A 27995-nucleotide genomic window follows, 5' to 3' on the forward strand; every position below is an offset into this window, starting at 1 on the left:
CCAAGGGTTCTGTGTTTGAAAGCCAGGCCCCATTTAGACAGCGGCAGTGTTAGAGTGGCCCCGAGGTGTGGCCCCAGGGCACCACTGTCAGCTTGCTTGCTCCTGCGTTTGTGTGTTCGTCTAGACTGACTGCTCCGGGAGTCACACCTGGTTCGGGGCTTGGACAGAGGCTGGCTTGGACCTCACTGTTCTCTCTTGACGTCCCAGTTGTTGGTGAACAGCTGTGCTGTAAACCCAGTTCTCAGAAGAGGAGGGGTGGGGGGGATGTTGGTCCGTACCGACACGACACACTCTGATTTGGAATAACATAATCTCCTTAAACTAACATTGTCATTGTGTAAAATAGTTTGGAAGAAAGCTAGCTCTGCTTTAGATCACACTAAACTGCTCAGCTTGGTGTCCTTGCCAGGTGCTGGCGTGGGTCAGCGCAGCCTCTGGGCGAAGCTGGAAAGACCTGTCTCTTAGGTGGCGTGTGGCGGGAGGTGCCCGTGACGACTGGAATCAATTTGTGGTTACCTCCTGGGGTCTGACAGGACGCTTTAGTGTCGGATCTAGTAGGTTAATGATGAATTTGATTCTGAAAATACTTCTCGAATGTAAAATACAATCAGAGATGTTCTTAAGCTCGTTGACTTTACTCAGACATGGCTGGTGACTCTGGCTTCCACATTCCCCCAGCCTGCTCCTGCCTCATGGCCGTGCCTGCGGGAAGGGCCGTGGGAGAGGCTGGCGGCTGCCGCCTGCATGTCCCCATGGGGCTTCCTCGGGGCCTCACAGGCCGCTCCCTGGCAGGGCACGGCGGCCGTGCGTGGCCAGGCCCCAGGTCTCCTGTGCAGCCTCCTCAGCCACTCCCACCCCGCCCGTGTGGCCTGGTCACAGTGTGGGCTCCGGGCCGCTTTGTCCCCGCTGTCTCCTCTCTGTGGCACCCGGATGCGCGCCCCTCCCTCGCTCCTTCCGGGTGCCCTTGCCCGCTGGGCTGTGGTCCCTCCCTCCCTGTTGACGTGGGTCCTCACAGTGGGAGACGTGTGATCTCTGTCCTGAGTGCAAGGGTGTGTTAGGTGTGCTCGGCCACCAGCCTTCGGGCAGCTCAGGTGTGACCCCTCCCAGGGGAGGCACAGAGAAGGTGCTGTGTTCCTGTGTCTTGATTTGGAAACACTTGGCAAGGACACACTAGGAAGCATCTCTCAGTTGAGACCGTGACGTGGAGGGGAATTGAAGTGGCTCTTCTTTGTCACCGTGTGTCTCCAGCCTCCTGTGAGCTAGAGGCGAAGTAGTGACAAGGCTCTAGTTGCTCGCTGTTTCCTCTTTTCCTGTTGCTGACTCGTTCCTTGGTCCGCTGGCTAAATGTCAGGTGGCGGTCGCATCGCACCGGCTGCTCTGTCGGACATGCTGGCTGCCACGAGGGGTCTCTCCTTTTTGTTGGTGTTGATGTGACTCCCGTGGGTGGGGTCTCGTGGGCAGCGTGTCCTAGGACAGCTGGGTGACCTGGGGCTGCTGCACAGTGCTGAGGCCGAGTGTCTGCCGCCTGATGGTGCAGCCTGCTTTGCCGTGCAGAGCACCATCGCACAGTATGGCTGCTGTCGCGGATTCCCGGTGGACCACGTGCTCTGTTTGCCTGTCTGCTGTCTTTCAGAGGTGGTGCCGTGAGTGCTGTCCAGCTCTGACCAGTGTTTTTCCTTCCAGTTCAAGCTATTCTTCTGATGCTCTGGATTTCGAGACCGAGCACAAATTGGATCCCGTGTTTGATTCTCCAAGGATGTCCCGCCGTAGTCTGCGCCTGGTCACCACAGCATGTGCCACCGAGGAAGGCCAGGCTGGGGACGCCCCCTCCTGCCCCAGCAGCGCTGCCTCCCTGAGGGACAGAGCGGCCAGGTGAGCCAGCCTCCTCACTTCGCACCACATCCTCACCCTGGGTAGGACCTCGCGTGCACACACTGTGCTGAGGGAAGGCCATGTGCACACTCCCAAACCCACACACGCTGCCCTCCTGCTCTGAAGAAGGGCAGACACTGGTGCTGGGACATGCGGGTTGTCTGGTGCTGGTGTTCCGCAAGTTGAGGTTTCCAGCTGTCTGCTCGGCTCCAACTCTGGAGGGGACGCGGCACCCTGTGACGTGGACACAGCTCCGTGACAGCGCCAGCACTCAAAGGTCACCTCCGAGCAGGAGCTAACTTGCGCTGTCCACCGAATGGGGTTCCAGGGGGAGGACTCTGACCAGGTCGCCACGTGGCGTCGTGGCTGGTCCCTGTATGGTTAACGCTTTACGTCTGTGAAAGTCTACGTGGACCAACAGACACACCATGAAGTTTAGACGTTTGCCTGTGTTGCTGCTGCTCATCTTCCCTCTTCTAAACTCTCCATGTGTGCATCATCTGTTTGTACCCAAGAAGGAGAAGCGTGCGAGGTCTTCGTGCCATTTAGAGATAAAGAATGAAAGTCGTGGCTTCACTCTGTTGCTCACGGAAGAATGATGTTTCCAGTCAGAGTGGCCATCGTCTCGGGAATGGGAGGGGTCTGTTCGGAGAGGTGGAGGAAGGCAGCATTAGAGCAGAGCCCGGCGCTGGGTCTGTTGAGGGCCCGGCCACGGTTTCCACGCGCATCGCAGTCGCCTGCTGAGTGCGTGCAGGGAAGGAGATTCCGGGACCTTACTGTGGCTGTCCGGTCGAGTAGGTTCTTGGAGGTGCAGCTGTGAGCGCCAGTGGGTTGCGGTGAGTGGCTCCACGCTGTGGCAGGGCTGGCTTTCTGTCACCTGGCCCCGTCGTGCGCCATGCTCACGTGGTACTGCCTCTCGCCCCTGCTCGTCCCTCGAAGGCGATGGCCTTGCTCCGCCTGCCCGAGTCCTCCCCGCCCGTTTGTCGCTGGCGGTCAGTGTGAGCGCAGGAGTCACCTTAGAGCACGGCTTTTCCTTGCTGCACTCGGTTCAGTTCTGTCTTCATTAGTGGCTGTGAAATGGTGCAGGATGCGGATGTGTGTGCAGCAACTTGTTTTTAAAAGGGAAGAGGTTAACTTTAAAAATGATAAAATTTTTTATTTTGGGGTCATTTTTATTCTTAGGTTTTTTTAAAGTTTTAACCACTTTTGGGTTGTGGGACCCAAAATCTGAAAGCTATTTTGTGTATACAGTTTTAGAAGGAGTTCTTGTTCCCCATCTTAAGAATTCCTTTTTTAGATTGACAGATGTTTCATTACACCAGAAAAGACATAAGAAAATGTTGCCTTAAAAATAGGATATTTATTCTCAAACCACAGTTCTGTGTTGGTGAATTGTAATCAGTTTGTATTTACTAGAAAAAGTCTATAAACTTGTTCCTTATTCCTTTCTTTTCAGAACAGCAAAACAGCGCAGAAGTGCAAGCAAGCTGGCGTTTAGTGTGAACCACGCCTCGGGGAAGGCCGTGTCCTTGGCCGTCGGCCGGAGAGGCTCTGGTGGTCTGCAGGGCGCGGCCTGTCTCCAGCCTCCTGTGCTGGACGAGTCTCTGATCCGTGAGCAGACCAAAGTGGACCACTTCTGGGGTGAGTTTTCTACAGTTTGGTTGTTTCTCTGACTGTTCTGGGAAGGGGCGAGATCATGGCCAGGTTGTCCCCTTGCCACTTGTGTGTGGAGGGAGCCCCAGTGCTGCGGAGGCCGTCCTCTTGGCTCACGAACGGGACACGCGGGGGCAGCTGCTCCGAATGCTCCCCATCCGGCTGTGCCCCAGGGCAGACCCACCTGTTGTGGTCGGTGGTCCTCTGAGAACTCTGTTTCTCTAAGTACGTTACTTCTTGTTGTTGAGGAAGGTTTGCCCTGAGCTGACAGCTGTGCCGCTCTTCCTCTATTTTGTATGTGAGCCAGCACAACATGGCAGCCGATGAGTGGTGTAGGGCCACGCCCGGGAACTGAATCCGGGCTGCTGAGGTGGAACACGCGGAACTTAACCATTAGGCCACCGGGCTGGCCCCTCTAAATACGTTACTTCTGTAAGATGGTTAAGCAAAGACATTGCAAGAATTCCCCAGTGGGATTTCAGGTTGCAGACAGCTCTAGGCAGCAAGGCGGACATGGCGTCTTTGAGTCCTTGGAAGGCACCCAGTTCAGGAGAGCAGACAGCAGGAGACGACGAGGCTTGTGAGCTGCTTCGAGTTCAGGCAGCAGCAGCACGGCCCCGTCCTTGCCCCTGAAGACATGCTGGCCGCAGGAGCACTAGCTTTGATAGGACGCAGCTGCTTGCTTGTGTTCACTTGGTGGACACTGAGGTGGCCCTTTGAGAAGATGGTAAGATCCAGATTAGTTCCAGAGATTTGTCTGCTGATTTCGGGAAGCTTGGGAGGGGGTGTTGCTGTTCTGTCCAGCCAGCAAGGGGAGCTCCCAGAGGCACGGGCGCTGGCGGGGAGGTGCCTGCCTGCCGAGGGGAGCGCCGGAGGAGGCTCCTCCCGCATTGCGGTGCCCTCTGTCTCGCTGCGTGGCAGGCTGCACGTACACACGTAGGTACACGTTGCACCTTCTCCAAAGATCTGCTTTCACCTTGAATCAGAGGACCGTGTCTATGCACATCTGCAGAAATTTCCCTTAATTCTAGGTGTTTTAGGGAATAAACCGTGCCTAATGCTGTAATGCTGACTCACTAACCGTTGTAAGCTTTACGTTTTTTGTGGGTTTTGTTCTGTTTTAATAATTTGAACTCAACGGCAAAAACGTGTGTGTGTTTTTTAGGTCTTGACGATGATGGAGATCTTAAAGGTAACTAGTGGAGTCCCTTTTCTTCCCTGCACTTTTCAAGATGGGAGTTTCCGTCAGGTGTGTGATGCAGGTTGTGACAAATCGCCTCCGTCCCCTCTGTGAACACTCCAGGTGGAAGTGAAGCCGCCGTCCAGGGCAACGGCGACCTGGCCGCCAGGAGCAACGGCTTCACCTGCCGGGACTGCAGCCTGCTCTCTGGGCGCGAGGACGCGCTCACCACGCTCCCTGTGGCCCACGGGACCTCCTCAAGAGTGTACTCGAGAGACAGGACCCAGAAACGTAAGGCTCGTGCTTTTGAAAGTGAGAGAGAGATCTCGTGTCCACGTGTTTCCGGTTCTTCCTACAAACCTGGTTTGTTGGGCCTCGGAGTCTGCACTGTTTCTGTCGTAGACTTGGACTCAGAATTACTCTTTAAAAGTTTAAGAAATTCACCAACAGTCAATTTCGCTCCTCCTCATCCTCTTTCAGCTTACGTCTTGTCTTTTTTTGGAAGATTGGCGCTGAGCTAACATCTGTTGCCAATCTTCTTCTTCTTCTTCTTCTCCTCCCAAAAGCCCCCAGTACACAGTCGTGTATCCTAGTGGTGAGGCCTCTGGTTGTGCTCAGCTTGCATTTTATGTGGTTAGTATTTTTGTACCTTGGGGTGTCTGAAATCCTGTCAGTTTGAACTCTGGGTGAGCAGGAGGAAGTGCCTGTGTGGGTGAAAGCCTTGTGGAGCCCGGGCGCCTCTGTGTCGGCAGAGCAGCCCTGGGGCTCGGGTGCTGAGGAAGCGCCCAGGATGGGCCCTTGCTCCTGCTGCAGAGGGCGTCGGTGGGAGGGAGTGTGCAGCTTCCGGCGGGCGCCGAGTGCCGGCTCTGTTTGGGACGGCAGCAGTCACTGCCAAGGGTGCCACGGTGCGGCCATGGCCCCGCCAGCTGGCAGAGCAGTACTTGCTTGAACATGGGTCCTGGGGTTGCTCCGGAGGCGTCGCCTGTGAGAACGGCAGGCTGCCGCCCTCCCCAGGCAGGCCTGCAGGGCGCCCTCTGGGCCGGGCGTGGGCTCTGGTCTTTGCTGGGGTGGCTGAGCCTCCCTGCTGGGCCAGGAGAGCACGGCCTGCAGGTTCTGTCGTGTGCCGAGGCCCCACTGGCTCCGGGACGCTACCCCTGCCCTGTGGTTGCTGCTCCCCTGCCAGATGGAGGCGTGAGGAGTCTTTGCCTTGAGACTGTGTTGCCTCGTGTCCAAGCCGTTGGCTCCTCGTCTGTGCGCGCCACGTGCTGGTCAGCCTTGCAGAGCTGGGGACATTCTTGGTCTGGTGGGTGGGGTAGGACGTGAATGCACCGCGGGGCAGCATGCGTGTCCACTCAGCTCATTGTTTCAAACAGCCGTGTTGGCACGAGGGAGGATGGTGCGAGGACTGAGTTGTCTCGTTGTAGTATCTTACCCTCGGCTGCCGCGTGTGGTTTTGTCTGCTGTGGTGTTCCTGGCACCATTAGCATTAACGCCGCAGAGTGGAAGGTGGAGAAGGGAAGAGTAGGTGGCAGAACCCGTGTGAGGATTTCCTCTGTCACTTTCTGGATTGCGTCGTGTGAGGACCCCGTGGAGACCGTGTGGCAGAGCATGCGCTGTGCTCCAGCGCTCTGCATCGCAACCTCTCTGACCTCGCAGCAGCCGTGGCACCGCTGCTGTCCCCACTGTGCAGGCCGGCCAGTGGAGGTTGAGCGAGCTTAAGAAACGCGCTGGTGAGTAGGAGCGGCTTGGACCTGGGCCAGGCATCTTGCCTGCAGGGTGCTCTCCCCGAGATGCCGCGCGGCCTCCTGATGCCACTGTTCAGGGGCCCGGAGCCCAGGCTCCGTGCCGGCCCCAACTCGTGCTGTGCACGGAGATGCCGGGAACGGGGTTTGAAGCATACCGTTGCTCGGTTGAGCGCAGCATCGTCCTTAGGGGGAAGCGCGTTCCGCAGACGGTAGCCAGGCTGCTTGCAGATCGCTGAGTGTCTGGGCATCTGCTGCTCTCCCGCGGTCCTTGCTGTAGCGCAGGAAGCTGCCAGCTTTGCTCCACAGCGCGTGGCGGTCGGCCTGTTCAGATGGAGGGGTGCCCGGTGTGGTTGTGCTGTAGCTTCTGGAATTCATGGAACTTTCCTGCTTAGATTGATCTTGACTGTTTTTGAGGAGAAAACGAGTTATATTTTTATTTGCTTTTGGCTTCTGTTCTTGCCCTTTAGTCTATAACAGTGGTTTGTAGGGTCAACACTAATTTATTACTCTTAAAAAATATTTGTAATTATTTGACTAAAACGTATATCAAAGGACATTTGAACATCACAGAGATGGGCAAGGAAGCGCATGGCCAGCACCATAACTTCCCACCAGAGGTCCCACACATGCCAAACGCGCGAGGGGTCCAGCCTTGCAGGGTCTCCCTGGTACAGAGTTGACATCATACTGCACAAATTGCTGTATGTAACCAGATTCCCGTGAAATACATAAAACTTTCCTCAAGCTAGCATTAACGCCCCACGTTTTCTTTCTTTATTTCTGTCTTTACTTATATTCTCAGCGTCAGATCTTTAAATAGAACAGATAAAACTGTCCCCTTGCGTCATCCCCTGTCCCCATGTGGCTTGCCTTCTAGAGGGGACATGGCTGGAAGAGTTGAGTGTGAATTTTTCTTATTTTATAAATGCGGTAAAATACGTGTAACAGTAAAGTCAGTCATTCACTGTTTTGAGTGTACGTTCAGTGGCATTTGGTGACTGCAGTGTTGTGAGCCGTTGCCTGGATTGCTTGTGCACCTGTGGAAATAGGTGGTCTGTTTTGTCTTTCCTTAAATGCTATCGGAATATATATGTACGGTTTTGCATCTTTTTCCATTTTATATGTTGAGATTAATATCTTTAGTTTTTTTGGTGAGGAAGAGTGTCCCTGAACTCACATCTGTTGCTAATCTTCCTCTTTTTTCTTGCTTGGGGAACTTTCTTGCTGAGCTAACATCCATGCCAGTCTTCCTCTATTTTGTGTGTGGGACGCCGCCACAGCGTGGCTTGATGAGCAGTATGTAGGTCTGCACCCAGGATCCAAACCCTCGAACTCTGGGCTGCCAAAGTGGAGTGCACAAACTTAACCACTGCGCCACCGGGCCACTCCTACTTCATTCCTTTTGATGCCTGTCTAATACTGCGTTTATGGTTGTGTCAAAATTTATTTCGCCAGTGTCTGGATGGACGTTCAAGCTTTTCTGTGTGTGACTTTTAAGAACAGCATTTCTTTTGCTGTGTCTCCTGGTCCGTGTGTGTCCATGCACAGGCCACGCTCTGGGTGCACAGAGCAGGGTGCAGCAGGTGTGTCAGAGGTGGGCTCCCCCGCAGAGCTGTGTGGTGTCTGGGTCCTGGGCCTTGTCCGTGTGTGTCCACATGCAGGCTGCGCTCTGGGTGCACAGAGCAGGGTGCGGCGGGTGCATCAGAGGTGGGGCTCCCCCGCAGAGCCGTGTGGTGTCTGGGTCCTGGGCCTTTTGAGGCTCAGGTCCGGTGCACTCTTGATAAAACATGGCCTTCAGCTCCCAGGAAAAGGCTTGTGAAGGCCTTGGAGTCTTTTCCTCGGGACGTCAAACAGTCCTCCACAAGGCGGGCTGCTGATGAGGTGTGTGCAGGTGACCGGATCCCACTCTCTCTGAGGTGGGGTCCTCCTCAAGGAGCACGGGGTGCTGGAAGTGGGCACCCAGCGGGGACCCCAGAGTGCCCTCGGGCCTGTTGCCGGGCAGTACCTCCTGGGCCTCGGGCTGACCTCGTTCCAGGGTTGCACAGAAGCACCCAGGGAATCCCGCTCTGAAAGCAGACTCCGTGCTCTGTCTCGCCTGAAGGAGGAGATGCCCATTTACGCAGAGCAAGTGCGTCCCTCCTTGGAAGACCGCCCGGGTCCGGTGCCTGAGAGCAGGATCTGCTGGTGGACCAGCCTGCGTCTTGAGAGAAGCAAGGACTTAACGCCTGCTGCCTGTGGAGACAAGCAGCTTTGGGATTGGGGCAGCCGACCAGTCTGTACAGGAGAATTTCTGTTACCCACCCAGTGAGCAGCCAAGGCGGAAGCTGACTGCATAGACCCTGCTGTGGCGCTCAGCTGCACGAGCGCAGTCTCTGAGCTGAGCAGCTGCAAGATCAGCGGTTAGCTTTAGGGGGAGCAGCTCTGACAGGCCACACTCCTGAAAAGACTGTAATTAGCGCTTAAAACACATGTAACAGCTGTGCCACCAGCAGCTTCTGAATAATCTCTGCTGAAGAAAAGATCGCGTGCAATTTCAGTTAAACAGATTTTCCCGGCTGACATCGTGGAAGACTGGCGCAGGCCGCTCCCCTCTTGGCAGTGTGAGCGTCCCCGTTTTTATACTCTTGCTGATTCTTCATATTTTCGTTATGATAAAATTTTGCCAATTTGGTGGATGAAAATGAAATTTTGGTGTCTTTGATGATCAGTGAGACTTCCCATGCATTACTTCTTAATCAATTTTTTTCTTTTTTTAACAACCTCTATATAAAGTTTAGCCAGCCCTGGTGGTCTGGTAGTTAAGATTTGGTGCTCTCACCACCGTGGCCTGGGTTCATTTCCTGGTCAGGGAACCACACTACCCGTCTGTCTGTCGGTTGTCATACCGTGGCAGCTGTGAAGCCGAAAGCCGTGCCACCGTTGTTTCAGATACCAGCAGGGTCACCCGTGGTGGACAGGTTTCAGCAGAGCTTCCAGACTAGACAGACTAGGAAGAAGGACCTGGCCACCCACTTCTGAAAAAATTGGCCCTGAAAACCCTGTTTTCATGCACTAGAAGGTGAGAGGATGGTGCAGAAAGATGGGGCGGGGTTCCGCTCTGCTGTGCACGGGGGCGCTGGGGGTCAGATCGACTCACGGCACTAAGACCTACACCGAGTTTACATGGCAGTGTGAAACAAAGAGGAGTGTGAGGAGAGTGCAAAGTAAGTTGGCATGGATCCCAGGGGATAAGAGCCCCGGCTTTATGGTTTTTGGTATGGGGTTCCAGTTCTCAAATAGCCTCCCTCTACTCAAGCTATTTGGGAAAAAAGAAATCTCAAATTTTATTTCTTTAAAATCACTCCAACTCAGACGCTGCCACTTCCAGCCGGCCCTTGCCATGCTTCTGAACTCATGGAGGCCGCGCCGAGCTGGAGGAGGAAGTGGACAAGCCGAGTCTTGGAAGCCCTTCAGGGCAAACCAGGGTGGATGACCCCTTGTCTCCGGTGATCCTGTTGGAACCCGGCATGTAGAAACAAGCTGCCTTCATCTGCTGCTCAGTGAAGAAATGTTTTTTTCAAGAAACAAACTTCCCGCAGCTATGACTTGTAAAATGTCACCTACACGTTTTAGGTGAACAGAAAGAAGCATCTGGGCCTCACTGTGTGTGAAGCTCCAGGCGCTGGTGGGAAGCAGCAGAGGGTCGGCCCGGGTTGGTGTGGCCGGCAATTGAGGCGATCCCTCCGCACGCTCGTGTGGGTCGTTTCTGTTGTCCCGTTGCGAAGGCCGCAGCAGACACCTTGAGGGGCTGCGGGCCTCGCCTGATGGCCCTTCTCTGGGCAGGTCGTAAGGCGACCGTGTGGGCGGGAGGTCGGGGGGATGGCTCCTTGGCAGGCCCTGAGTCGTGCAGCGTGAGGATCAGCAGCGCTGGGGTGAGTGGCCTCAGAGCAGGTGTCCTGTGGGGCCTCGTGCTCACGGCTCTCCCCAGGTCTGCTCTGCGGCTCTGCCGTCAGGTGTGCGTGTCGCTCTAGGCGGAGTGCCGTCTGTCACTAGGGCTCGTCCCAGGCTGTTGTCTCTGGTGTCCATCTGAAAAGTCGGTTCTGCTGGGCCTGAAACGAGTGACTGGCGCCCTGGCTTCTCAGGGGGGTCAGTGTGGGCTTTGTGGGAAGAAGTAACTGTGTTCACGGTTTCTTAATAGGCGGTGCATCTTTCTGCGTGGATAGGATTTGGTGGCTGGCCAAGTACACTTCGTCATCTTTTTCATCATTCTTAGTTCAACTTTTTCAAGTGGTTTTAATGAAGCTCAATTATGAATCAGAAAATTACAAATTGAAAAGTTATGAATCAAAAGATCGTGAATCAGAAAGCTATAAGTCAAAAAGCCGTGAATCAACAGGTATTTAAATAATTTTTTTCCTCTTTTTTCCACCAAATACTGCTTTCGAGGTGGAGAAAGCGCTCCTTTCGCGCATGGGCCTCTGGCGGTCTCCTCTCTCCCGCCTCTGTCTTGCGGTGCTTCCTGGGTTCTCTCTGAAAGGCAGCTTGTGAAAGTCCCACTGTGTTCCCAATGAATTCACTGTTCTGAAAGTTGATCAACATTTAAACATTTTCCAAGTTACTTTTAAAATAAAAAGTTAATAGATTCTTTTGATTCTTATTAAAAGCAAAAAACTTCTTTGAATGGAGTTTAGAATGGTGTTTGAAGAGCGTTTTAAGCAGGCCCGTCTGCGTTATCTAGGCGGGTGGGACCTGGCAGTCTCCTCTCGCCTCAGCCCTGTCGCCTGTGCTCCCTGCCTGTCCGCGCCGGCAGCTGTCCTGAAGCTGCAGGTGGCTGTTCTGACCGCGTGGCGCGCTGGGGCCTGGGGAGCGTCTGAGCCCTGCGTCCATGCGTCTTCTGAGCCTCTTTTGCGTGTGTTGCAGCTCATTCCAGCTACTGTGGGAGAGTGAATGTGACGGAGCTCTTCAGAGAGGATGGCCGCCTCGGTGTGCACGGGGAGTCGCTGTGTAAGTACGCTGCTTGGACACGGGAAGTGCGTGCTCCGGCGGCATGTGGTGGGCTGGTCGGCCGTGGCTTAAACCCCTGGTGGTGGAATCTCGTAACCACTGCATCGAATTTGCTTTGGGTTTGTTGTGGGTGTTTTGCATAATTGTGTTTCCTAATTTTTTCAAACTGCCATTGTTGTGCGCAGTTCAGATGGACAAGGTCTGCATATTCATCTGTCCCGTTAACTGCTTGTCACCACCCCGCAGGCGACGACTCTAAGGGGCAGAAGCGCCCTGACACGCACGCAGCCGTCCACTCGCCGTCCTCGAGGCCAGGAGGGGCGGCGGGGCCCGCTGGGCACGGCTTGGCTCACGCAGGTCGTCTCTCACTCCTTTCCGTCCTGTTCTGTTGTGATCATGTTCCTACAAAGGCCCACTGTCCTCATGTGTTTGCATTCGGGACTCTAGAATGCAACCGACAGGAGCACTTCCAACTTTGGTTTAAAATACGGAGAATACGTTTCTTGAAAAGCTTCCTTGAAATGTATTCAGTGTAAATTAAATGTATGAAAAGTAGCTTATTTGAGGTGGAGTGAAAGGTTTAGAAAAGACTAGTTACCCTCCCGCGTTGGAGAATTACCTTAATGAGCAGCTGCCCACCCCTGGGTCCTGCAGATGCGAAATACAGGTTTACTCTAGTGACCAATGTCTGTATCCTAAACCTTTGTGACAAGGAAGTTTACATAAAAAATTAGGTGTTTTCCAGTTTATACCTGTACGTTTCTTGGTAAAGGAGCACCTTTATTAGGCAGCTTTTTTTTTAAAGTTGAGCTTCAAAAATAATCGTCTCTTAACTGCCAATTAATAACATAAAGCAACAGATTTCTTTCTTTCTTTTTTTTTGGTGAGGAAGATTGGCCCTGAGCTAACATCTGGTGTCAATCTTTTTTTTTTCTTTTTTTCCTTCTACTTCTCCCCAAAGCCCCTTGGTACATAGTTGTGTATTTTTAGCTGTGGGTCCTTCTGTGGGACACCACCTCAGCATGGCTTGATGAGTGGTGCCATGTCGGCGCCCAGGATCTGAACCAGTGAAACCCTGGGCCGCCAAAGCAGAGAGTGCGAACTTAACCACTCGGCCACGGGGCTGGCCCCAACAGTATTTCTTTGTGTATCAGCCATGTGGGAATTACTTAGTAGTTTTAGGAGTCAACACGCAAATGCTAACATGAGCATCTAGCTTTCAGCAGTTACTCTTAAAAAAATGAAACAAAATTGATTTTATAAGCAGTTTTCTGTCTTTTTTATAATATGTGACATTTGACGTAAAGTCTGTTGTGTTTTCCTGTCATCCAGTGGTACTACCATTTATAATTCTAAGTACTTTTTCACTGGAAAATGTAGCCTGTAGAATGATTTTCACGCTGGTCCTTGAGTCCTCCTCATCTCACCTGGAGCGTGCTAACTGCTGGTGTCGGTGGGATTTTGCTTGCTTTGGGGTCTTGCGTTGTCGTCCAGTGTAAATCCTGTTAGCACCAGCTGCGGGCACATACAGGGGGGCTGCTGGCCACGCCCGTGGATCTTCTGAGGGATGTCTGCACTTGCCCTGTTAGGTATCTGCAGGCAGGAGTGAGTGAGAACTACTGAGACGTACGGCAGGGTTTTCATAGTTAATTTCAGTTTCCTGCTTGGACCTAAAATGGTTTATTTTTTTCTTGAGAAGAAACTTAGTGATAGAGCATTTGGTAAAATGCATACTGGAAGGGTTTGTGGTTGTGTGCGGCCATGGCGAGCTGGTTTTCTGGGGCGCGTGCGTGTGCCCCTCCCGCACACGTCTTGTCTGTCACAGGCCGCCTCTTGACGCAGACGCTGCGGAGGATCGGCGCTGCGGGCTGGTTTGTGTTGAAGGCGGTGCTGTCCGTCGTCTGGCTGGCCGTGGTTGCTCCAGGTGGTTATTTTGGGTTTCTGTGTTGGCATTCTCTCCGAGGCTTTTGGCAGTCAGGCACCCGCAATAAATGGCTTACCTGACCAAATAGAAATTGAATTTTAGGTTTACAAGCTTCAGTCTTGATGTGGCATGTTTCCTTCTTCTTCCTTAGAAATGCTAGCGTCTCTGCTTGTGGTCGCATGAGTCTGTGCGTCTTAGCGTCGGGCTCCGTGTGAGCCTGTTCCTGGTCCTCCTGCAGTCGAGAACGCGTGGATCGGTGCTTCCTCCTTTGTGTCGTGTGTTTGTCAGCACTGCACGTTGCTTTGTGGCTGACGCTCCTGTGTTCGAGCGTGTGGATCTTCCTTCTGTGCTGGCTGGCATCAGCTAGTATGCTCCATCCCCAACTTCACCGCAGCCCGCTCTGACAGTGTCTGTTAGCAAATGTCCTGTGTGCTGGCCTGGCTTTCACAGACGGTCCGCGTGGAAGCTCGGTTCCCTGAGGACGCTCCCCGAGCTGCTGCTGTGTTCTCTCGTAGGGAAGGCGGCCTCTGGGGTGCTCTGGTGGCTCGGGATTGGCTGGTACCAGCTTGTCACTCTGATTTCTTGGCTGAATGTGTTTCTTCTTACAAGGTAAGGAAGCTGATTCCATGCCAGCTTGGTATTTTAAAGAACTGATTTTATGCTAATTGCAAGATATCATTTGATTTATTGTTTTATAATGATTCAGCTTGTATTTACATAGTTTTTGTAGTTTGGTTTATTAATGTTTTGCATTTATGTATCACTGTATTTTACAAAGTGCTTTAATTTTTCAAACCACTCCTGTGACAAAGGAAAGGCGGGTGTCCTTCTTAAAGAAAACAGCAGTGTGCAGAGGTTAGCAGCTGTCAAAGGTGACACCGCTGGGAAGGGTGTGGCCAGGCCTGCAGCCAGACGCCAGGCCCCACTCAGCGCAGCTCCCACGGCCTGGGCGCGTCAGTGGGCCACGGCCAAGGGGCTAGTGACCCGGGGCTTTTTCGCTCCCCTGGGACCCCCAGCACGGCGCCTCGCAGATCGATAGTTAGCGACGAGTTTGATTGTGACGTGGGCTGGACCATGTTAGAGGCCGGCCCTCCTGCAGGTGGACATGCACCTTGTAGAGGACACTGGCGGCATTGCTAACACGGTGCACTTCAGTTTCGACGTGTGCGTGGGGGTGTTTGCATAGATTGTCTAGACAGGTGACGTAGAATGGTGAACCTTGCCTTTGACTTTTTCCAACTTAAATGTTTTTCTTTTTATTTCTAGGTGCCTTCGAAATATTTGCAAATTTTTAATCTTGGTCATCCCGCTGTTACTTTTGCTGGGTAAGTAGAGTTTGACCGACTTACCTCAGATGATTAACATGCACACGTGCACATATGTAAGTTGGTGACAGAGTTGCGCATTTAGATGCGGGTCTGGACAGCAGTGTGTGCACCTGTGTATGGTTGTGCGTCCTCTCCCTCAGGTGCAGGGCTTTCGTTTTGGGGCCAGGGCGATTTCCGCTCATTCCTGCCGCTGTTAAACTGGACACACATGTACGGAGCGCAGAGGCCGAGTGAGCCCAGGAACACACTCACGCCCGCTGCCCCTCCCCCTGCCCGGCCTCCGGAGGTGAGCGAGCCATCAGATGCCCCTGGCCTTGTCCGCGAGTCTATCCTGTGGAGGACGTGGTCACACTCCTCCTGATCGGGGTGGTTCAGTTGGGCACCCTGGGTTAGAAAACATTTTTGAATGTCAAGTAAGCAAGTCTTATGGCTCCTTAAATGTTCTGAAATAGTTTAATGCGTATTTAAAGTAACCTCACTATTTAGTTAATTTTAATTAAAAAAATAGTATTTATTACTTTGGGAAATACAGAAAGTATAAAGATGAAAATAAAGCTGCCTGTGGTCTGCCCCTGGGGAGGCTCGCCCACGGTGCGCGTCGCTGTGTGTCCCTCCGGCACATTTGTGGCCTTGGGGTGCCAGCTTGCCGTTAGGCTGTGTCGTTTTGATCGTCCTGTACTTGAGGTGGTCTGACGGTTTTTTTATCTGCGTTGTCACTGGTGCGTCCTCTGACTGTTGCAGGCTGGTGACGAGGCTTTTCCCCGGCTTCAGATGAGCGAGGTCGAGAGGCAGATGACCTTTCTGTCTGGACAGTGTCACAGCCACGACCAGAAGCTCAGAGAGCTGACAGTTTTGATTCAGGAACTCCAAGCGCAGGTGCACCAGATGGACGCCGGGAGTGAAGGGGTGCTGCCCCTGGTGAAGCGTGTGGTGGAGCAGCGTTTAAAGGAGGTCCGGGCCGACGCGCCCTCGGGCTCTGCGGTAATGCCCAGAAGCTCTTTTCCTCTTGCGGGACGAAGGACTAGGGGGGCGCTGCCGTGAGCAGGGTCGCACTTGCTGGCTGTCGGGGCAGCAGGCCCCGGGGCGGTGTGGTTTCCTGGCGCCTGTCAGCGACCGGGGGCTGCGGTGCCTTGACCCCAGCGGAGTGGAGGCCGCCTTCGGGCTGGGAGCGCACCGTGGGTGTGGGGCAGGTGGGCAGGGATGCTCTGGGTCATAGCCCGTGTGGGGTCGGGCCGCAGCGGGAGGAGCAGGACCCTCTGTGTCCTGTTCTGGGAGCTGTCCATAGCCTGCCTTTCAGTTTGCGAGTGGATTGGATATAATTCTCTGAAACTTCGCTGGTGCTGTCCACAGTGATTTGATTTGTGTTTCCTATCAACACGAATTCGAAAAGTTCCTATCTGTGGTCTAAAATGTCTCAAGATTCTGGAGTAGTTGTGAGTAGCAGCTGTTCCATGTGGATCCACAGCCTGTGTGTAAATGTCGTATGTTTGGTATTCTCAAGGAGAGCATTGTCAGTCTTCTTTCCTCAAAACTGAGGTTTATTTTCTTAAGTTCCAATTCAATGATTCAATTTAGATACTTTGGATTGAAGCCTTTAAAATTCTATATTCCCCTCTACAGCATGCTTCCCCCTGATGTCTTGTCTCAGCAGAGAGCCCGCCGCCCACCCGGCTGTCTTGCCGTGGTCGGGGAGGGACCCTTGACTCCCTCCCTCCTGGGGTCCCGGCAGTCTGCGGGCAGTGTGTGCGTTGTCCGTCTGCTCACGGTCCTGCACCGGCTCCTCAAGTGTTGCTTTTGATCCATTTCTCAGCCATAAGATTGACACGATTTCACTAAGATCCAGTTGACAGTTATGTTTGTTCTGTTCCTGTTGGCCATTTAACAGCTCGTAGACAGACAGGGGCACGAAAGGACACATCTGAACTTTGCAGACGCTGCGAAACAGCGGGAAGGGTTGGTGCCAGTCCGCCTCAAAGGCAGATGCTGGTTTGAAAAAACTGAAACAGCTGGAGTTGCCAGGCTTGTGGTCTTAGGGAGCATTTCTTCCTGAGGAGGCCTGAGGTGGCCTCAGCCACACAGGCTGATACGGCGAGGAATCCTGAGACAGCAGAAAGGGAGGGGTGAGCTGGCAACCTAGTCATGGGTTATTTGCCCTCCTTGTAAAGAGCAGGTGACCGTTGTTCAAAAAACCGAGTCAGTTTATCTAGTGTTCTGTAAACTAAATTTTATGCAGCCTGGACTCATTTTAAAATGAGGTTCTGAGTTGGGTTAGCGAGGTCTACCCGTTCTTCTTAGGTGTCCTCCAGTGTTTCCCTGTGTACAGGTATGGTCCTGAGGTCATCCCGGTGCGGGCAGAATCCAGACTCCTTCCGAGGCAGCCACATACCAGTGTTGAACGTTCTGATTCCCTGACAGTTGGTGACCTGGTACCTTTTCCCTTGAGCTACTGGCCTGTGTGTGTCTTCCACATCCGCACTGTCCAGTAGAGAGTGCCGCTAGTTGCACATGGCTGTGTAACTTTAAGTTAATTTAAACTGAATGAACTTTAGCTTCTCACTTGCACCCGCCACGTTTCCAGTGCTCAGTCGCACGTGGGGCTGGGGGCTGCTGTGCTGTGCGTCGTGGCGCAGGTTCTGCTGGGCTGTGCAGTGAGAGACGGAGGATGTGGTGGTGAGGGCGGCACGGCTGAGCTGAGTGGCTCGCCTTTCACCGTCTAAGTGCCCTGGGTTCAACATGACCTTCATCCTCCTGCTCCGGTGCATATTATTTTTATGTGAAGTTTTGTAAGTCACGGAGGTTCTATCTTGGATGAGATGGGGTATAAACTGACAGAGGAGACTGCCTGTGAGAAGCACGTTGGCTGCCCTCGTCTTCTGACATGGGTGTCGGCCGCTGGGGTGCACAGGCCCGTCTGCATGGCTCTCCCTGCCTGTGGCCTCTGACCGTGTGACGGGCACTCATTTTTCTAGGCCTTCCCAGGGAGCATGTCTGATAATCCTACAGTGGTTTTACCTTCTGCGAATTGGTGGGAACGTGTTGAACAAACTCTCTTTTCCAGCAGTTGGCTTACGTAGAAAACCTCGGTTCCCCCTCATTTGATGCTCTGTCGATGCTGCCCCTGCCAGCTGTTGGAGGAGCCCGCCTGCTTAGCTCCTTAATAAAGTGCCTCAGTGCCCTGAGGGGGTCGTCAAGTGTTGTGGGGAAAAGTTCTGAGCGGCGTGTTCCTAAGCGCTGTGTCTGTCGCACACCGTGTGTGACCATGCAGTTGCTGGAGGGCGAGTGCATGTCTCTGTCGGTAGCTGTCTGCCGAAATCACTGAATGCACGCGGTGCCTCAGGAGTGTTTGTTGAGTGAGCAGTAGTTGATTTCCTTCCTACAGAGTGTTTTCTGATAATTACAGGACTTCTTAGTTAACATTCTCATGTTAAGTAGGAAAGCTGTTTGTGCGTTTTAGCACAGGCTTAAGATCTGTGAAAACAGACATGTAGATGAGGACATTTCTAGTGGGTTACTCCCTCCAGAAGGCTCTACCACATTGTGAACACATAGTCTCTAATTTGGGGTCTTCTGTGTGGAAATAACTCGGCCTAACTTGCCAAGTTTTTGTTTATTTGTTGCTTAACTTTTTCTACCACTTGTCCGTCCATTTTTCTTTTCAAGACTGACTATATGACCTTCCACCAAGATCATGAACTGCGCATCTCAAACTTGGAAGAGATTCTTGGAAGGATGACAGAGCGATCTGAGGTATCATTCTCACCTTTTAGTTGTAGCCTCAGCAAAGCAGTTCCCTCAAAAGGCAAGTCCACTGCGCTCAGTGTTTGCACGACGCTCAGCCTTTAAAGGGCAGCTTTTAGGGTGCTTGCTGCCGTCCTTTATAAAACTGAAAAAAATACTTCGGACTCTTTCCTTTTTGTCCTGGTGGTTCCATTTTATTGCTTTAATGTTTCCTCAGTGTGTCCGGCTTGCCGGTTCGGAGGGGGAGGCCTGGGCCCAGGTGCAGCCAGGGGACAGAGCGGGGCTGTGAGAGCGAGGCGGGCTCCCCAGTCTGCAGGCGGCCCTGGCCTCAGACCCAGCTGTTCCCGGCTCCAGAGTCCCTGTTTCTTCTCAGTGTCACGCAGCCTCCACCAAAGTGACATTGTGTTTAGAGGGAGAATGAAGGACCGGAACCTTTCGACAGACAAAATTAATGTTCTGGTAGGAAAGTGTGTTAGCATCAGTGTTGGTAAAGGCAGAGAAGGAGGCCAGGATGTTTGTGCTGATCTAGACCCTAGAGAGTGTGGAGTGCTGGGGTCAGGTTCCCTGCCTCGTGAATGCTTAACGCCGGGCAGGGCATAGGAGGAAGTGGCATGTTTGTTGACTGACCTCAGGGTTAGAAGTGCACGAGCCTTGGAGGCCTCGGGACAGCTGCCAGTTCTGACCTGTCAGCGTCGGGCGAGTTCAGTTGGTTAGTCGATCACATGTTTCCATGGTCCCGAGGGGAAGAGGAGAGGCCCGAAGCAGACGCTGGCCTCTTGCTAGGAATACAGCGTCCATTCACGGGGTGCTGGTGTGGTCTCGTGGGGCGCTGGGGAGGCCTAGCCCTCGGGTTAGCGGTCGTTTGAGCAGACGCGGTATTTGATTTGGTGTTGTCGGCGCCTGCATCTTCAGACAGACCATGTAATAATCATATCTTCTTGTGTAAATTCGTATTTCCTTTTCCTTGTCCTTCTACACTTAAAAAACTGCTTCCCAGAGGTGGTGGCACCATTCTGCTGCTGGCCTGAGTGCTGGTTACAGGACCTGCTTGATTTTGAAGATCCGTCAAGCTGTGCTGTGCGCTTGGTGCCCTCTCTGAATACCCATTGTGTGTCCTTTACAAGTTTACTGTGAAAGATAAGATAAACACCCCTCACCAGCCAGCCAGAGGCAGGTCTGGACTTTGAGTCAAGGGAAAAGAATCCCAGATAAATATGTGTAGTTCTCTATAAACGTATGTTTTAAGAGCATAATTTTATGAAAAGCTAGTACGTAACTTGTGTTTAAACAGGTTGTTTCTCATACTTTTTAGGCCATCCAGAGGGAATTGGAGCAGACCAAGCAGAGAACAATGAGGTAATGGTTTCAAATTCACTGCTCCTTGGCCTCCTGTCTCTGTCGCGGGGGGCTGTGATGGTCGTTAGCGAGGGGATGCTGTTTGCACCTGGAGTGAGGGCTCTGGCTAGAAACATTCCCAGTTGCGTGTCTCTCTGGGGACCCTTTGGAGCCACCTGAGGACAGAGTGGGGTCTGAGGGCTTGTTAGTAGCCACTTCTCTCCACACGGCAGTGCTGCCCCCCTCGTTGGACTGGAGAGACTCCCTCCCTGGGTGTGCTTGGAGGGCCACCCTTGGGGCGCAGATGGGCCGGGGCCCATGGGAGAGCTCGCGTCACGGTGTCAGTGGACTTCTGTGCCCAGACCTCTGCTGGCAGCGTTGGCATCAAAGCTCAGGCCTTGTCCTGCCCCAGCAGCCTTTCGAGTGGGCAGGACCCTGCCTTCCGTCCTCCGCCCACCTTCCACTGGCATCTCCCCATGGAGAGGAAGGCTGGCCCTGAGCTGACATCCGTGCCCATCTCCCTCCACTTTCTATGTGGGACGTATGCCTACCACAGCATGGCTTTTGCCAAGTGGTGCCATGTCCGCACCTGGGATCCGAACTGGTGAACCCCGGGCCGCCAAAGCAAGTGCAACAACTTAACCACTGAGCCACCAGGCGGGCCCCTAGAGTGTACTTTTCTAAGGTGAATTGTTAGCGTCTCAACAGCTGCACCTGCAAATGAGCCAGGGTAAATGTCATATCACAGAGTTCTATGTTATAATGTACAGTTCCCACATAAAAATGGAATTGTTAAAGCAAACTCGGAAGGCTTACACCCTTAGTTCAGTTATCCCTGCCCTCAGTGTGAAAAGTTCACATTCAGCTTTATGATGATTGTTGGTGAATGTTGTCTCAGTCGCAGACTGTAGTTTAAGGGCTAGATGCAGTTCCCAGCGTTGCCTAGTTCTGAGAGCTCCTGCGCTTAGCACTGGAGCCCCCGGGCGGTTCTGCTGTGGTCCTGCCATGCAGGGCTCGTGTCTGTGCACGCGCGTCCCGTGCTGACGTGGACACTCTCGGGGTTTCGGTTGAAGCCGGTGCCATGCTTCCACGTCAAGTGGGACAAGTCGGTGCGTTCACGGCGCTCACTGGCCTGGGGATGGGGTCGGTTTTTCCTGCGTGTTTACTGATCGCACTTGCTGGGTGACTCACGTCCCCTCATGTTGGTTTCCAGTGGCGCGGACGAGGGGCGGCGCCTGCTTTCCGTGGTGGAGCACCTGGAGCTGGAGCTGGGCCACCTGCAGGCGGAGCTGTCGGACTGGCAGCGTCTGAAGGCCCCCTGTGAGAGCGCAGACTCAGTCCATGAGCAAGTGAGTCTCCTCGGCGTCACGTCGTCTTATTCCAGAGTGTCTTATATTTATTAAGTTGTTTAATTTCAACTTCCTTTAAAAATTTTATTTTACTGTATTTAAAGTTTTTACACATTTAAAATAAAATAATTAAAAATGCCACTCTTGGGGCCGGCCCGGTGGTGCAGCGGTTAAGTGCGCACGTTCTGCTTCTCAACAGTCCAGGGTTCGCCGGTTCGGATCCCGGGTGTGGACGTGGCACCGCTTGGCAAGCCATGCTGTGGTAGGCGTCCCACATACAAAGTAAAGGAAGATGGGCATGGATGTTAGCTCAGGGCCAGTCTTCCTCAACAAAAAAAGAGGAGGATTAGCAGTAGTTAGCTCAGGGCTAATCTTCCTAAAAAAAAAAAAAAATCCCACTGTCCTCAGGTTCCCCCCATTTCAGTAAAATGGTGGCACCCAGCTGGGTGTCTTCCCGTGCTTGGGGTCTGTGCGCACGGCCACGCGCCAGCACGCATCGGCATGGCCTCCTGTTCTTTCACCAAAGGAGATGCGTGCCACCCTCCGCGGCGTTCCTTCGTGCCCTGACAGGTCACGGACATCGCTGCAGGCCCACATGTCCTTGCACAAAAGAGGAGATCTGGACATTTACAGCTGCGTGAAAATGGGAAACGGACACGAGCACGGGTGCTGCATGCTGTGAAGGCAGGCTGGAGGGGCCGTGGGCTGGGGCGGGCAGTGTCCCTGATGAGGGGCGTGGTCGGCCGGACGGTGGTGTGCCCGCACTGTGGAGCTTTCACAGAGCTGCTTAGTGACTGCCAGATCCACAGGCATCACCCAGAGCTGTGCTTCAAGGAGGAGGCAGAGAAAGCCGCCTACCTCATCGTGGTGTGTGGTCACAGGGCACGTGGCATTTCCAGCAAACACACAGTTCCATTTTCAGCTGTTGACGTGACTGTTTCCTTACCGGTTCACGGGGCTCCCGTGTCTGCCCCCAGCCCCGGGGGCTGCATCAGTGCTTGCCGAGGGCACACGCAGGCCGACAGCTGGCCGGAGCTGCTCTGCTCCCTGGGTTGGGTGCACATTTCTTTCATGCCGTGCTTTTCTCTGGTCAGCAGTTTTGGAGGGGTTCTGAAGGGAAAAATTTGTTGCATTTACGTTGTGGATTTTTTTTTTGAAGATTTTATTTTTACTTTTTCTCCTCAAAGCACCCTAGTACATAGTTGTATATATATTTCAGTTGTGGGTCCTTCTAGTTGTGGTATGTGGGATGCCACCCCAGCATGGCTTGATGAGCGGTGCCATGTCCATGCCCAGGATCTGAACCGATGAAACCCTGGGCTGCCAAAGCAGTGTGCATGAACTTAACCACTCAGCCACGGGGCCGGCCCGCTATGCTGTGGATGCTGAGAAGCTGTGTGACCCTCCCAGATAGCTAAGGTGACAGAAGCGGAGAGGTGCATGGACTTAGTTAAAACAGTGGATTCACTGACAGTTACTAATCGTTCTAGGTTGATGCTCGAGTCAGAGAAACCCTCAAGCTCATGTTTTCTGGTGACGAGCAAGATGCCTCCCTTGAGTGGCTGCTGCAGAAATTTTCTTCTCAGTTTGTGAGCAAGGATGACGTGCAGGTTTTGTTACGAGATTTGGAGCTGCAGATCCTGAAGAACATTACCCACCACATCTCTGTGACAAAACAGATGCCAACTTCTGAAACCGTGGTATCTGCTGTGAACGAGGCCGGAATTTCGGGGATAACGGAAGCGGTAAGTCGATAATGAGCAATGTTTGAAAGCTACGTCGTGATGAGCTGATGGTCTGGCCACTTCTGGTGTCTGGTCCTGAGAGTGGGCTCAGGATGCACTTCTACGCAGCGGGCGGTGCGGACAAGCCCCTGCTCAGTGAGCTTCAGCTCCTGCTGCTGTTGTGAAGCTGCTGCTTGGGGCGCTTTCTCCTGCGTTGGTCATTGTGTCCCAAAGATCCCCTCAACCTGGGTGGCCACGTGCCCTCTGAAATGACACAAGCGTTTCCTGGTCATGCAGGACCAGCCACAGCTCCCGACTCCAGTCCTTGCCCCCTCCACATTTTGTGGCCTCCAGGGGGTTTTCTGGTTCTGAGATGGGTGTGACTGCGCCTGGGTGGGAAGGCCAACAGCCCCATCTCCCCCGATGGCCCCGCAGTCGGGTGCAGGACTGAAGCTGGAGTTGCTTGAAGCACCCCCACACTGTCACCCACAAGTACAGTTAACTGGAAGTGTGTGGTGAGTAGAAATACGGCCCTCATGTCCGTCATTAACTCACACGTCTTGCCTCCCCTTTTTGGTGTCTGGCTCTCCCCTGCTGCGCCCGCCCCGCCAGCAAGCGCGCGCCATCGTCGACAACGCTCTGAAGCTGTATTCTCAGGACAAGACCGGCATGGTGGACTTCGCCCTGGAGTCTGGCGGTGAGTGGAGACTGCTGATTGCCGCAGCACGTGTCCGCTGGCGAAGCGGTTACCCGCCTCCCCCACAGCAGTAGGAAGCTCGAGAGAACTTGTAAAAGTCAGCGAGCGCTGTTCCGGGCGCGTCGCTGGAGTCCCATCGGGAGCGGTCAGGGCCTGCCGGGAGCGCTGTTCCCCAGCCTCAGGCTTCACCACCACAGGAACGGTGGCGCATTGTTTACTTGTGAGCGTGTAGGTTGTAAAGTGTTTGGTTTTTTTCCAGGTGTGGAAGTCCAGTAAGGAAATGCACACTGGGCAGCATTTTTCACACCCTGCTTCCCGGCACACTCGTGTTCTCTAGGATGTGGACGTGCGTGCCTCAGCTATTCCACGGTTGATTGTTTAAATGCCGGCTGGGTGTCAGGGACACAGCGTGAGCCACCGTCCCCGCCCTCCGGGAGCTTCCCCTTCAGTGGGGGACACAGATCACAGGCAGAAAAATAGCCAGTATCCGTCAAGAAAACAAAACAGATGAAGTGAATAGGGTGCTGGTGGCGCTGTTTTCGTTCCTTAAAGAAATAAAATCAACACGTGGTGCATCAAGTCTGGGCAGTGCTGCGTGCCACGTGTGCACAGACGAGAATTTTTGAGGCCAGCTGTCTTTGCAAATTCAGAATGGTGGTTTAGTGGAGCTCTGTGGTCCCGCACTGCCTGTCGCCTGACTCCTCGGTGGCGTCCAGGTCCACACAGCTGACGACACACGGGAGCGTTCCTGTGGAGAGGCGGGGAGTGTTCACGCCGTGTGAGGCACATCGAGTCCATTCAGGAAGGTTTTGCCACCTTACAGGTTACAGAAAATCTGGGTTTTCTAAAGTTTTAATGTTTAGGAATTCCACCTGAGGGCTGGTGGAGCCGCACGCTCTCTCGGAGAAAGGAGGCGCTTCCTACACGCCGGCGCCTCCGAGGGCGGGGCTGCAGGAGGAGGGCTGTTCCTGCCACAGTCTGCTCGCTCACTTAGCCCAGCAGTGGGGGGTCGGCGTCCGCTCTGCACGCTGGTCCCTCTGCCACGGCCCGTCTCACAGGGGCTTAACGTGGGGGTGAGGGCTGCTGTCCCCGTGGAAACCGCTGGCCGCCTCCAACGTGAGATGCTCCAGGCTGGTCCCTCTCTGTTGCACGTGTGTGTTCAGGATGACCTCTTTTAGAATATTGAGTGATTTTATTTACGTGTTTTGAAATTCATTGATTTCTGAAAAAATTGTTTTTAATTCAGAGTCATCAAATGGTATTTTGACCGTTGGGTTGGGACCAGTAGTTGTCATTTCCTTTTAGAAGCGTCCTTAACCTTTACAGCTGTGTATCATTAGTTCGGAATGTTGATGGTCCTGGGGAGGCTGGACTGAAGGTTCTGTTACTACACAAGGCATTTATAGACTCTGTAAGTTAAAAAAGTGAGTCGCCGTATCTAAGAAGACCCTTTTTTAGAACGACAATAGGATATTTTAGAAGGTAGTTCAGTGGTTTGGACGTGCAGGTCAGTGGACAGCTGGTCAGGTCACCTTGTTCTCTCGTTTGAAGTGTGACTCTCCGTCCCGTCCCCTGGCCCCGCGAGCGATAGGAGGCCAGGGCGGGGCCCGCCCCCTGCAGCTGCCCGGGATCGTGGTGTGCAGCCAGATTTAGGATCCACCGCCTCAGGATGCAAACTTTTCAGGATTTATTATTTACTTATTTGTTTTGATTTTAATTTTGTTGTTGCTTCCTACACCGACTCGTTTGTTTTGGCCTGCTTTGGGACTGACATCCTGTCTGCCTTATTTCTGATTGAGGGGCAAACTGGACTCTTTTTTTTTAGTTCTCTTTTACTATTACTGGGATATAATTCACATAACGTAAACTTGACCATTTTGAAGTGTGCAGTTCGTTGTGTGTGTTATGTTGTGTAACAATCACCACTATCTAATTCTAGAATAATTCCGTTACCCCAAACAGAGACCTGTCGGCTGGCACTCCCTGTCCCCCAGCAATGGGCCACTGTTAAAATATTATGTCGCTTTGGCCTGAGAAGTAGGCCCTCCAGAAGCTCACCTGCCGGGTGGCACTGGGCCCAGTGGGATCAGTATTCTTTATTTAAAAACATGCGCAAGAGTTCGTTTGGGGTCGCCATCCCTGTAGTGGCAGACGGGGGCCGCGGGGCCAGTGCGTCAGGAGTCTTTCTGGCTCAGTGTGTGTACATGGTGTGCCCTAATGCAGTGACAGTCTGCCAGCCTGAACCTGGGAAAAGGGAAATTACGAATGGGGCAGATGTTGAAGCAGGAGATTCCTTCACAGGTTAAAAACTTGAGAATCTTCAGAAAATTTCAGATCAGTCCCTGAGATGGGCGATGACCTTGCTCCCAACACCAATGTCCCCTCTGCTCCAGGGGGCAGCATCCTGAGCACCCGCTGTGCTGAGACCTACGAGACCAAGACGGCGCTCCTCAGCCTGTTCGGCATCCCGCTGTGGTACTTCTCCCAGTCGCCCCGCGTCGTGATCCAGGTGAGCGCGCGCTCCTGGCTGCCACGGGCCGGGGGCCTCGGGCGTGATCACAGCCGGTTGGGACTGAGTGGTGATGTGTTTCATAGCTTTTGATTAAAGCGCACATAGGAGTGTGCCGGTCGTAAGTGCACAGCTCGGTGAATCGTCATAAAGCGGACACGCCCGTGGAACTAGCCCCAGACTGAGAGACCGCTGTCCAGCACCCCAGGTCCCCTCTGGCCTCCCCGGGCGACTTCCAGGACCATCGGTTCGTTCTGCTTGCGTTTTAACGTCGTGCGGGTGGGGATCACGAATCATGTCCCTGCTGGGTCGGTGGCTCTGTCCTGTGTGATGTGAGCAGACGGTGCTGACCGCCCGGCTGGAGGGCACCCCAGTGAGATGCGGGCTGTGCTCACGTTGTCAGGGCGATGCACGGGTGGGGACAAGCACGTCAGCATGCCAGGAGGGCCCTCCTGTGCCGTGGTCCTCACTGGCGTGTGCCGCTGGCCAGCACCTGTGGTTCCTCTGCTGGGAGCAGGGGGCCGTCCAGGGTCTTGTTCTCCAGCAGGGGTTGTCCCAACTTGGAGGCCTGAGGATGAAGGATTTAAATTGTCAGACACGCTTATTTTAGCGCAGTGCTGAAAAGCTCCCTGACATTAACGACATTTTTTGAAGAAGATTCAGGTAATTCCTTTCATGTGAAATATCCACGATGGCTGTCTTTCACTTAGAAACATAAGTCCAGTCTTAAAGAATTCATGAATTAAGCTCAGCATTCAGTGAGCATCAGTAAACTGAAGATGCAGGGCCCTGTGGTCTGGTAACAGTTCTGGCCCTGGTCGCCCAGAGGAAGGTCTGGCACACGACTGCGGCCTTTCCTCCAGCCGTCAGCCGTTAGCCTGTGCATGCTGGCCTGGCCACGGGACTGCAGGCTGTGCGGATTCTCCGCGGCACGTTGGCGTGGCCTCTAGCCCGTGGCCTCTAGCCCGTGGCCTCTAGCCCGTGGCCTGTGGGGTCAACACATACCTTCATGGTCGCCTCAGGCTGCACCGGTCCTGCTCATCATGTGGCTCAGAGTCTTGATGTGCTTGACATCCCCCAAAATCCCACTGGTACACAGCATTGTCATTGTGACGCTGCTTGGATCTGTGGTTGGGACGTAGCAGGTACTTGAGAGGTTGGACGGACGTGAGCAAGAGAGTGGAGACAGGCCCACCTGACACACTTCTCTCGGGAGAAACCCCCCAGTCACCCAACGGGGAGGTTGACAATAAAGCACGTTAACCGTAACGGGGGTGGAGGAAAGAGAAGTAGACAGCCTAGGGGCTGAGACGTAAGGATGGGCTTGGACCCCATGACTGAGGCAGGGCCCAGGACGCGTCCCCTAGCCCCACCCCCGGCTCAGATCAGACCTCACTGTGGAGAGCACAACCATGGCGCACTCAGTGGGGCCACGCTGGTGGAACTTGCGAGAAATCTACCCTCCAGGGTGCTGGGGACAGCTGTTCACCATGAGGTGACTCACGAGAGGCATTCTGCCTCCAAACACTGTGCGAGGGGTGCCCGGGGCAGCTGCAGTGTTCCCCCAGCCCTCTGCAGACAGAGCTGACTCTTTGGGCCAGTGAAGGAAACTGTAGAAAGGGCCCAGAGCCGTTTGCACAGGGCAGGCCAGAGGGTGGACTTGGAGCCGAGAGGCAGGAAGTCCGTAACTGACACAGAGGATACACCGAAAATATATGTGGGCGTGCCATTGCATCTCTCTGTGAAAACGTACGTAAACAGGCACGCCCCGTTACGCCCTGCCCCGCCTCCCACAGCCTCACTGCCCCGTGCTGTGTGCCTCTGCCTCCTCTTGGCCTGTCCTGGTCACGCCAGCTGCACAGCTGCCCAGCTCTTCCTGGCGGCTGTCGCACAGCTTACTCAGCGAGGCCCTGTCTGCAGGCACGTGGCGCCTCTTTTGCTATTAAAACCACTCTTGC

The 27995-nt window shown here is 53.7% G+C and overlaps 1 protein-coding gene across 50 annotated transcripts in view; it reads left to right on the top strand.

Moving 5' to 3' along the window:
* Window positions 1-27995, top strand: part of SUN1 (Sad1 and UNC84 domain containing 1) — a 55148-nt gene that overhangs the window by 22629 nt on the left and 4524 nt on the right. For 7 of the 50 annotated variants that reach the window (XM_070567280.1, XM_070567270.1, XM_008508780.2 and 4 more), the window contains 18 exons: window positions 1684-1872; window positions 3329-3513; window positions 4691-4717; window positions 4829-4996; window positions 10628-10825; window positions 11350-11433; window positions 11680-11790; window positions 13259-13357; window positions 13873-13966; window positions 14624-14682; window positions 14826-14971; window positions 15427-15666; window positions 18346-18432; window positions 19736-19779; window positions 20972-21107; window positions 22598-22852; window positions 23444-23528; window positions 25922-26037. In XM_070567280.1, the coding sequence (XP_070423381.1) occupies window positions 1757-1872; window positions 3329-3513; window positions 4691-4717; window positions 4829-4996; window positions 10628-10825; window positions 11350-11433; window positions 11680-11790; window positions 13259-13357; window positions 13873-13966; window positions 14624-14682; window positions 14826-14971; window positions 15427-15666; window positions 18346-18432; window positions 19736-19779; window positions 20972-21107; window positions 22598-22852; window positions 23444-23528; window positions 25922-26037 (2250 nt within the window). In that variant the 5' untranslated portion in view covers window positions 1684-1756. The remainder of the gene's footprint in view (window positions 1-1683; window positions 1873-3328; window positions 3514-4690; window positions 4718-4828; window positions 4997-10627; window positions 10826-11349; window positions 11434-11679; window positions 11791-13258; window positions 13358-13872; window positions 13967-14623; window positions 14683-14825; window positions 14972-15426; window positions 15667-18345; window positions 18433-19735; window positions 19780-20971; window positions 21108-22597; window positions 22853-23443; window positions 23529-25921; window positions 26038-27995) is intronic. The other 43 variants (XM_070567302.1, XM_070567284.1, XM_070567288.1 and 40 more) reach the window with 11 other exon arrangements.

Source organism: Equus przewalskii, chromosome 12 (assembly GCF_037783145.1).
Source record: "Equus przewalskii isolate Varuska chromosome 12, EquPr2, whole genome shotgun sequence".
In the NCBI taxonomy this organism is placed as follows: domain Eukaryota; kingdom Metazoa; phylum Chordata; class Mammalia; order Perissodactyla; family Equidae; genus Equus; species Equus przewalskii.